The 10,000-nt window shown below is 42.3% G+C and overlaps 2 protein-coding genes across 2 annotated transcripts in view; both read left to right on the forward strand.

The window, feature by feature from the left end:
* Window positions 1-10,000, forward strand: part of GLRX (glutaredoxin) — a 380,777-nt gene that overhangs the window by 298,271 nt on the left and 72,506 nt on the right. The window lies entirely within an intron of this gene.
* ELL2 (elongation factor for RNA polymerase II 2) overlaps window positions 1-10,000 on the forward strand; it is a 213,953-nt gene that overhangs the window by 193,099 nt on the left and 10,854 nt on the right. The window contains exon 7 of the mRNA XM_044064460.1: window positions 9,024-9,582. Within this exon, the coding sequence (XP_043920395.1) occupies window positions 9,024-9,582 (559 nt within the window). The remainder of the gene's footprint in view (window positions 1-9,023; window positions 9,583-10,000) is intronic.

Genomic DNA, 10,000 nt, shown 5'->3' on the forward strand with positions numbered 1-10,000 from the left:
TAATGTGGTATTGGAATGTTGGAGTAGGGGGAATGTAACCTGTATTAATCCTGTTGCAAGTAAAATTAAGAATTTGTTTTTTATAGAGGTAGATGTCCATACTAATGTCATTGATTTTTAAGCTATAGACAAGGATTCTTTACGCAAATAGGCTTGAAAGGAAACAAGATGTTAAACATGAATGGTAGTTCCTGTTCACGCATACAAGTTCACATTTTCCTTCCATTAACAGATGCTTTCATTTGGAGGCAAGTGTACATATGAAAGCAAGCAATTGAAAGTTCTCAACAGTGTGTTCTGGTTCTTTCATGCATTTAGAGATGCTAGCTGATGTTCTTAGTGTTTCACTATTGCAGTCATTACATTTGGGTTATCTGCTTGCAGGTAGCCCTCAGTCGGCCTGATTAACAAAGTCTTGGTCCTGCATTGGTTGCTTTCCCTTCTTCCATGATGTCAGGTCATCATGGGGTATAAAACATGCAGCCGACGCTGTTACATCAGTCTATCTTGCCATGCGGTGCCTGAAGCAGAAGCAGTTCGCAAGTGCTGGTTGGCCAACTCCTAAAATTTTTGTTTTAGTTTCAAAACCGAAGTCTTCAACTTAAAGCTAAGTACCCCGGTGGGGAAACTTTTTCTTGCTCCTTACCGATGTCAGTAAAAGTTAATGTTTTATATGTGGGAAGCAAATACCTCATAAGGATTTTCATTTGTACTATATTTCTTACCTAGGCCCTGACCACGACGTACCTTGTTGTCGGTTTTGTGCTTTATTTAATCAGCGCACTGTCAGAACACTTTTGCTTCAAAATATTTCGGTTCTCTGTTCTCTGTTTAATTATCCAGAAAGAATGTCTGTTAGCCATCTGACTACCGGTTTTCTGAAAAAACGTAAAAGATAGGCCGTTGAGGTCTAAAACTGCCGACAACGCTTCTAAGCCAGTCACCAGTTCGCCAGTACTGAGGCGCTTTCGCAGCCCTGATACCTGCTACTTCTGATTAGCAGGCCTCTACCGAGACCCATACGAAGTCCGGTATGCTGCAAGATGCTTCACATTTGGAACCCGCGGATGTCTATACCTTGGATGGGTCCGGAGCCACTAAACAGGCACCGGCTTCTGAGGGTGTATTCAGGCCTACAGACTTGCATATTAAACTGACTCCAACTTCAGTGCCAAGGCCTAAATCTCTATCTTTGTCAAAAACCGACGCCCAGGCCACATGTTCAGGATCCTATTCCTACATATGCCTACAAAACAACTTATCAAAATGGCTGAAGATTTAATTACTCTAATCCAGGGGTAGTTAACCCCCCCCCCCCCCAATCCAAGAGGCCTAGTATTGAATTTGACTATGAATCTTCTGAACAAGACTCTTTCTTCTGACTCTTCTAAAGATCTGGACTTGTCCATACCTACTTATGAGGACTCTGATGCAGAGGATTTCATTTCCTTTGCTTCTCTGCCTGAGGATTTCTCTCTTGGGGAAACTTTACATACCTTAAGGGATTATTTCCACTGGGAAAGTCAGGATTTCTTTGAATCCAAAAAGAGACTTAGGGATTTCCTTTAGCATAGGCCTTTGACTATACCTCCTGTACTAGATATTGTTTTCGGAATCCAGTATGGCCTCTGATTCCTTGTCTCCAGCCCCTAGCAAACCAGACTGGTACTACTGGGTTCCTGGGTCCCACAAATTCCTTTGCGGACCCTGAAACCATTTCTCAGGGGCCCAAGGGGCATTAAGGCTTCTGCTAAAAATCCTGTCCCTTCTGATAGAGATTCCAGGGCGCTGGATAGATGGGGTAAAAAGGTTTATACTTCTGCAACCTTAGCAATCAGGGCTTTAAACTGTCAATTCCATATGCTAAAATATCAACAGCATATCATGGGACTGCTTAAACAGAAAATTGTTGATTTCTGACTGTGTGGAGAATAAAAATTTGCAGGATTTATTGCATTCAGCTGAACAAGTTGGCAAAAACTTTGCAATGTGGTTTTGATTCCTTAGAGGCCTTTTGTAGGGCTGCTGTTACTGGGTCTGTGCTTAGAAGGCATGCTTGGCTTAAGGAGCAATCTCTGCCTGATCATGCTAAAGCAAAACTTCTGGATGCTTCTTTACAGCAGGACAGCTTATTTGGTAATAAGGCTGAAGAAGTTCTAAAAAAGATGGAAATAAAGCTATGCAAACTGTGAAAGATTTCTTACAAGTGCAACATCCTAGATTTAGTAGCCATTGGCCTACTAAGAACTGGTTCTTTCCAGCTCCTTCTAGAGCCACTACGGCCAAACCCAGACATTCCAAAACCACAAGGGTTCAGTCCCAAGGGACTTTCAGAACTAAGCAATGGGGTGCTTCCACTTCCAAATCTGGAAACAAGGCACCATTCTGTGGTAGACAGTCTCGGTGACTTCCCTTTGAAATAACGAAGCACTTGCCTCTTAGCCGCCCCTTTGGGTGGAAAACTGGCTCTTCATTCAAGAAACTGGCAGCTTAAAACTTATAACACAGGACAAATGGGTTTTAAATAGTGTCCTAAGGATACAGGTTTCATTTCCACATGCTGCAAACTCCAAATGGATGGCCAGACCTGCCACCAAATCAGTGGACTGAGGTTCAAAAACAAGTACTTTCCCTCCTAAACATGGGGGCTATTCAGTTAGAACCAGAAGAGGAAAAGGGACAATGTTTCCATTCCAGACTTTTCGTGGTACCCAGAAAAGACAAATCATGGCGTCCATTTCTGGACCTGTCTATTCTAAACGCCTTTTTGGACATTCCAAAATTCAAGATGCTGGCTTACCAGTTACTTCCTATGCTGGGCAAAGATGCCTGATTGGCAACTCTAGATTTAAAAGAAGCATACCTGCACATCCCAATCAGGGAATCTTGCAGAAGATACTTGCACTTCAAAGCACTATCATTATACTTCAAATACACGCACTGTCAGTTTTCTGAACTGCCCTTTGGCTTATCTACTGCGTCCAGGGTATTCACAAAGTGCCAGTTGCGTTTTGCAGTTAAAGAAATATTCAAATATACCCATACTTGGATTGTCTAATTCAGGCAGAAAGCCAGGACATACTTTTGAATCATCTGGCCTTTGTACAACTGGTTCTGATTTGTCTGGGGTACACCATAAACGAAAAGAAATCACACCTGGTACCCTGTCAATAAATTTATATTCCTGGGAGCAAGCGTAAATACAACTTCCCAGATGGCTTGCCACACGTGAGAGAAATTCATTTGACAACTGCCACAAAAATCCTGCTATCTGCAAGACAAATACTGCAAGCCTTGGGGTTCATGGCCTCCTGCATTCTTCTGTTTCCATATGCAAAACTGCATATGAGGAAACTGTAGTGGTGTCAACATTCTCAGGATCTAGAAATGATTCATGTCATACTTGCCTACGCCTAGAGTTCCTTTGGTGGGCAGAGGCCTACCACCAAAACAAGGGACTACCTTTGACACCACCCCCTGCTGCCCAAACCCTAAAGACTCATCAGACTATGCATGGGCGGCTCACCTGGCAGGGAAGTGCATTCAAGACAAATGGAACCCAAGTCAAATGCACCTGCATATCCATCAAAAAGAAATGTTAGCTGTATAGAATGCTCTGACAACCTTTGAGGACCACATTCTTCCAGGACAATTAATGGTAAAGACTGGCAACACCACTGTTGTGTGGTACATAAGCAGGGGGGTACACATTCTTACCCCTTCTGCAAACTAGCCATGGCATTGTGGAACACAGCCTTGAGCTACCAGGTGCTTCTACAAGCTCAGTTCCTGCCAGGAAAACTAAATACACTGGCAGACGGACTAAGCAGAAACCTCATGGACCCACACAAGTGGAAACTGGAACCTAGGATTTTCAACATGTTGACAAGTAAATGGGGGAGCCTGGATATAGACCTGTTTGCCTCCCCCCAGAACTATCAATTGGACAAATTTTGCACAAGGACTCCCCACTAACAAGCTTGGAAATTGGATGCTTTGTCCTTCAGCTTGAAAAACCATTTATGCCTTTTCTCTGCCTCTGCTCTCCAAAGTACTACTAAAGATCAAACGGGACAAACCACGAACAATTTTGATTGCACCAGACTGGCCAAGCCAACACTGGTACCCCCTCTTGCACAGTGTCACTGTTGGCCCCATGGTACCTGCCTCAGACTCCTTCCCCTGTTGTCTCAGCAGGAGAACCAGATTATGCACCCTCAGCGTCAAACACTGAACCTAGCAGCCTGGCTAATTACCTAATCTCTCCTTTACCTTCCGTCTGTAAACCAGTGATATTTTAGAGGCAAGGAGGCCTATTACTAGAAAATCTTATGCTGAAAAATGGAAAAGATTTGGTGCCTGGAACCAATCTCGAGGGATGAGCACAGCAGTGCCCAATTTACCTCAGATTTCTTAGTCCTTAACTGAGATGCTTCACAAGGGCCTGGCTTTTTCCTCCAAAATTCACGCCTCAGCCATTTTGGCTCATTATAACACAGAACCTCCCCTCTTCTCTCATCCACTGCTCAAGCAGTTAATCAGAGGGCGAAAATTTTAAGACCACTTAGGAGAGCTCCAACTCCAGCCTGGGACCTTAACTTTGTCTTGGAGAAACTCACTCTTCCTCCTTTCGAGTCAGCTGCTACTGCAGATTTAAAATTTCTTTTTTGGAAAACAGCTTTCCTTTTAGCAATCACTTCAGCAAGAAGGGTATCCAAATTACAGGCCCTTATGGCAGTGGAGCCTTTCATAATCTTTCATGCGGACAGGGTGTCCCTCAGAACCAATCCCTCCATGCCCAAGGTGGTATCCAGTGTGGCCCAGTCCATTCATTTGCCAACCTTTCCTAATCCACAGAACAAAGGGGTACGGATACTGCACTCCTTAGATGTGCACAGACAACTTTAGATTCCACTTGGACAGGACTAAACCTCAAAGGAAATCTGAACTGCTGGTGGCATTTGCTGCAGGGACAGAGGGGGAAAGGCTATTTCAAAGCAAATCATTTCTAAATGGATAGGCCATTGCATTCATTTCTGTTATAAGCACCATGGAAAACCTATCCCACAGGGGATCAGACCCCACTCAACCAGGGACGCATCTACCTCTGCAGCCTTTCTTAGAGGTGTCCCTACCAGGGACATCCTAGAAGCTGCTACCTGGAGTTCGGTACATACTTTCACCAAGCATTACCATTTGCCAATTTTCTCTAAATTCAGAGCTGGCTTTGCCACCAGAAGTGTTGCAGGACCTTACAGCTGGTCCTAATGCTATCTAAATTCCTCCTCCCACCCTTAGCTTTGGGAATCTACCCAAATGTGATGACTGCCAACAGTGAAACACGAATATAGTACAGTTGTGTACACTTACCATAAATGTAGATGTTAGTCTATTCACTGTTGCAGTCCTGGTTACCCTCCCTCCAGCCCCCTGACTTTTTTTGGCTGTACCTCTACTACTCTTTACTATGCTTAAAAGCTTTTTGCTGTATTTGCTTTTTTGGTTGGAGGTATAACTTTGCATATTTTATATATAATTGTTTACCATTAGGAGACTGCAACCGACACAGGACCCAACACTTTAATCAGGCTGACTGAGGGCTACTGTAAGCAGATAACCCAAATGTGATAACTGCAACAGTGAATGCACTCTAACATCTACATATATGGTAAGTGTACACAACTGCACTTTCCTTCACCCCCACCTTCTAGCTCAGCCTTGGATTTTGGACCCAGTGCCGGACCACTTGATTATCAGGCGGGTTACACCAATCCCTCCAATCTTTTAAGCTCACAGCTTGGTTACCCAACTTCCAATCTTAGCCAGGCTCCCCAATATTTCCCCAGCAGTGCGTGATAATTTCCTCCCATAAGAGAAATACAGGGAAAGTTTATGCTAGCAAATGTAAAAGATACTCTTACTGGGCAGAATCCAGAAATTTAGATCCTTTTAAAGCTCCTTTACATGAGATTTTGGATTTCTTAACCAAACTGTTTCAATTTGGTGCAGCTGCTACTTCTATCAGAGTACAACTAGCTGCCATTTCAAATTTTCACATTGGAGTTTTTAACTCTAGCATAATGTCTCACTCTGTAAGGCCTTCATGAGAGGTACATCTCTACTTTGACCCCCAGTGAAAGAGCCCCTTCCACCTTAGGATGGCCTCCTTGATACTGCCACCCTTTGAACCAGCAGCATCATGTTCTTTGAAATTTCCCTCTTGGAAAACTCTTTTCCTAGTTGCTATTACTTCTGCCAGACGTGTTTCAGAACTCCATGCCCTAGGTGTTCGCCCTCCATACGTAGTTTTTCAGAGTTTCTCTGAGAACCAACCCATCTTTTCTGCCTTAAGTTTGTTCAGAACACAATTTTAATCAATCCATTGAACTTCCTGTCTTTTTCCCTAATCATTCCAACAAGGCAGAATACAGATTACACCAATTGGATGTGCATAGACTACTACGTTTCTATCTCCATAGAACTAAAGAGCTGAGCAAATCAGATCAGTTGTTCCTTTCATTTGCTAACAAACAAGGCCTTTAGGTTTCTAAAGTAACCTTGTCAAAACGGTTATCAGACACCATTGCCTATACTTACCATTTGTGATCTTCCAGCAAGACCCAAAGGTCATTCAACCAGGTAGCTTTTCAGTCTAGATTGCCCATAGATTCAGTTTGTGTAGCAGCTGCTTGGTCAGATCCTCATACATTTCTCATTACAAAGTAGATGTGGTCTCCTGGGGCAGGGCTTCCTTTGGTTCCATGGTTCTGAAGAGTCTTTTCCAATGAGCCACCCAGGATTGAGGTGCTAGGGACGCTGTCCCATCCAGCAAGAAAAGGCAAGATTGGACAACTTACCTACCATAATGTTCCATGTTAGTTATCCATCTCGCCTTCCTTCTTGCGTCCCTCCCTCCTTCCCCCTTCCTCGAGGATTGAGAGGAGTTTTTCAATGGTTTCACTGGCTAACTTGTTTTGTTCTTAGTTGCTTCCGGAGCAAACATGACAATTTACTGTATGTCCAGGTTTAATAATGGATTATCTTCTAGGATTGTCTTGTGAGCTATGTCAAAGGAGATATGGGTAGCTGACACTGGGCATTCTGGGATAAGGGGTTGCCTCGAGCCAGTAAAGAGCTCTCGAGCTATAGAAAGTGATTGAGTAGTAGCCGAGGATTGGCTCCGAACCCATCCTGAAAGAAGGCAGGAGAGCTAGACAACTAACATGGAACGTTATGGTAGGTTTTTCACCCCATTGACAATGCAGGAAGCTTCCTAGTAGACAGTCTCGGGCTGCATTGGGAACTGTAAGGTACAATCTTTATGGCCTAAATTAATTTTACTATTTTTCAAAGTCAGGTGGATTGGGATTAACATCTTCCAGTATCCTCTCTTACGGTATATACACTTAAGCAGTTACAATAACACACGTACATTTCTTCCTCTGTCCAGCAGGACACACTGTTCACACATTTTTAACGCACACAAATTTACAAATACATTTTCAGCACAAGCATCTGTACAAATCATTTTGATATTCAAATAATTCTTTAAATTCCAGCTAGCTGTGTTGGCATATTACACATCCACTGCCCTGCTTCTCCTGGCATTCTCAACTGTGACTAACTTCATTGTTTAGTGCTTTTATGCAAGTTGTATAAAAGGAGATTTAAAGTACTGAACATTAATGTAAGGAGGCTGTCGTACAAATAGCAAATGCTGAAAAGCAAATAATTACTACAGTTACAGTACTGATGCCCGAAGACCCAAGTAGATAGAAGTATTGGAAAAAAGTTGGTATACAGTTGTGGTTGTTTATCTTTTAACTTCATGTTTGATATCTTGGTCTTGCATAGATGTCTGGTTCATGTAGCTTACAGTCTGGTTCATGTAGCTTACAGTCTGGTTCATGTAGCTTACAGTCTGGTTCATGTAGCTTACAGTCTGGTTCATGTAGCTTACAGTCTGGTTCATGTAGCTTACAGTCTGGTTCATGTAGCTTACAGTCTGGTTCATGTAGCTTACAGTCTGGTTCATGTAGCTTACAGTCTGGTTCATGTAGCTTACAGTCTGGTTCATGTAGCTTACAGTCTGGTTCATGTAGCTTACAGTCTGGTTCATGTAGCTTACAGTCTGGTTCATGTAGCTTACAGTCTGGTTCATGTAGCTTACAGTCTGGTTCATGTAGCTTACAGTCTTGCTTTCAAAGTGCATAGTATGATGGTTTTGCGGAGTTTTTAACATCAAGCTGGGGACTTTTCCATGGTAGTCTTTTTTTTTTTTTTTTATCTCCACTCTTTTGAAAGGATGTAAAAGTCCAAAAAGCTACACACCATTAAATCCCACATTTCCACCAACACTGTTCGTGTTCTGGAATGTTTACTGATGTTTCTGGGGGATATCTGAAAGTAGTGGCCTGGGTCATTGGAAAGCAACTTTAACCAGGGTAGTGTCTACCAGTACTTTCTGATCTAGCAGAAGTATCATTGACCTTATTGGACTTGCATATTTTTCTCTCGTGTATTAAACCGCTGTTCAACTGTGTATGAATTTAATCCTTAAGATCCAAGTTTCTGCTAAACAACATGAACTCTTGGTCTGCATTTGTCAAAACCACAAACCTAGATTAACTCCATTATTACTACTTCCAGAAAGCAGACAGCAGTAGCCGTGTGTACAGAGGAGGTTTTGGATGTTTTCACAAGTAATTTGAATCCTTCGTTAAGGGGAGCACCTTCCCCAGCCTCTTGAGCTGGTAGTCTGTGTATCATGCTCCATACCTGTGTAGAGAGAATTCATACATGGTCTTTGATGCAAGATGTTTTTGTATATTTCACTGGGTCACTGTTCCATGTAGGTTGTTTGCAGTTTTCCATCTCTATTTAAATGAAATTTTCCGTCATGTCTGGTCATACAGCAGCCTTGCATGATGCGTACATAATTTTATAAATTGCATTTAAGCTTGTGCAGCAGGTTATTAAAATGTTGTTAGTGCTGTATTTAAGTTAATTTCTCTCTGTTTCAGAAGCGAATGGTGGATTCTGATTTTATTGATCCCTTAGTCCACAAGAAACCTAGGATATCCCATCTTACAAATAGAGTTCAGCCTACATTAAATGGTCATTTGACTTCTTGTAGTGAAAAGATTGCTACTGCTGCCACCTCTAGCCTTCCTCCACATCCTCCTCCAGCCCATCTTCCAGTGTGTAATCCTTCTCATGCTGTGAATTCAAACTCTAATTCCCCTAGTACGCCTGAAGGTGGGGGAACACAGGATCTGCCTACAGACAGTTTTAGCCAGAACTGCAGCAGTTGTGGGGACCAGCAAAAAAAATATGCATCAAGGACTCCAATAGAAAGCTCTCCTCTGCCACCCGCACCTCTGGAGTGTTCAAAGACTGTGGATGTAGAAATCTCATCTCATAAAAAATCAAAAAAATCAAAGAAACACAAAGATAAGGACAAGGAACAAGAAAAAGAAACCAAACATATCACTGAAAAGAAAGAAGAACCAAAGGAAAAATGTTCCCTGCAGGAGAAGGTGCAAATCACTAAAGTAAAGAACATGTCCAGTCCCTGTAAAGGTATGTGTTGTGAAAAGCAGCTTTAAAAAGTAGACATTTAAAGTCACGTTGCAGTATAAAAATCTGTTCTCATTCTTCAGATTTTGATTGCATAAGTTACAACAGATTTTTCCCTTTACCTGTGATATGCTTAATACAACAAAATATGGGCATGAATACAAGCTTTTGAGATCTGTTTTGTGCCACTTTACTGAACAGTTGAGCTTAAGGACAGTTAAGTAATGAAGTACCTAAAGAGAATTCTGCCTTTACCCAGTAGGGCTTGGCTTTCAACTCATGCTGATTGGGTATTGTCTGAGAGAGTTATTTTCACCACAATGTCCGTGTGCTTCATTTTCTAGTTTTGTCTGCTGAAAGTGGTTGATTTAATTGTAATCACCTCAGGCTCCTTATTTTTTCAGGTTGATGAAACGCTACT

This window comes from Protopterus annectens, chromosome 2.part2 (assembly GCF_019279795.1).
Source record: "Protopterus annectens isolate FY-2018-M chromosome 2.part2, PAN1.0, whole genome shotgun sequence".
NCBI lineage: Eukaryota > Metazoa > Chordata > Ceratodontiformes > Protopteridae > Protopterus > Protopterus annectens.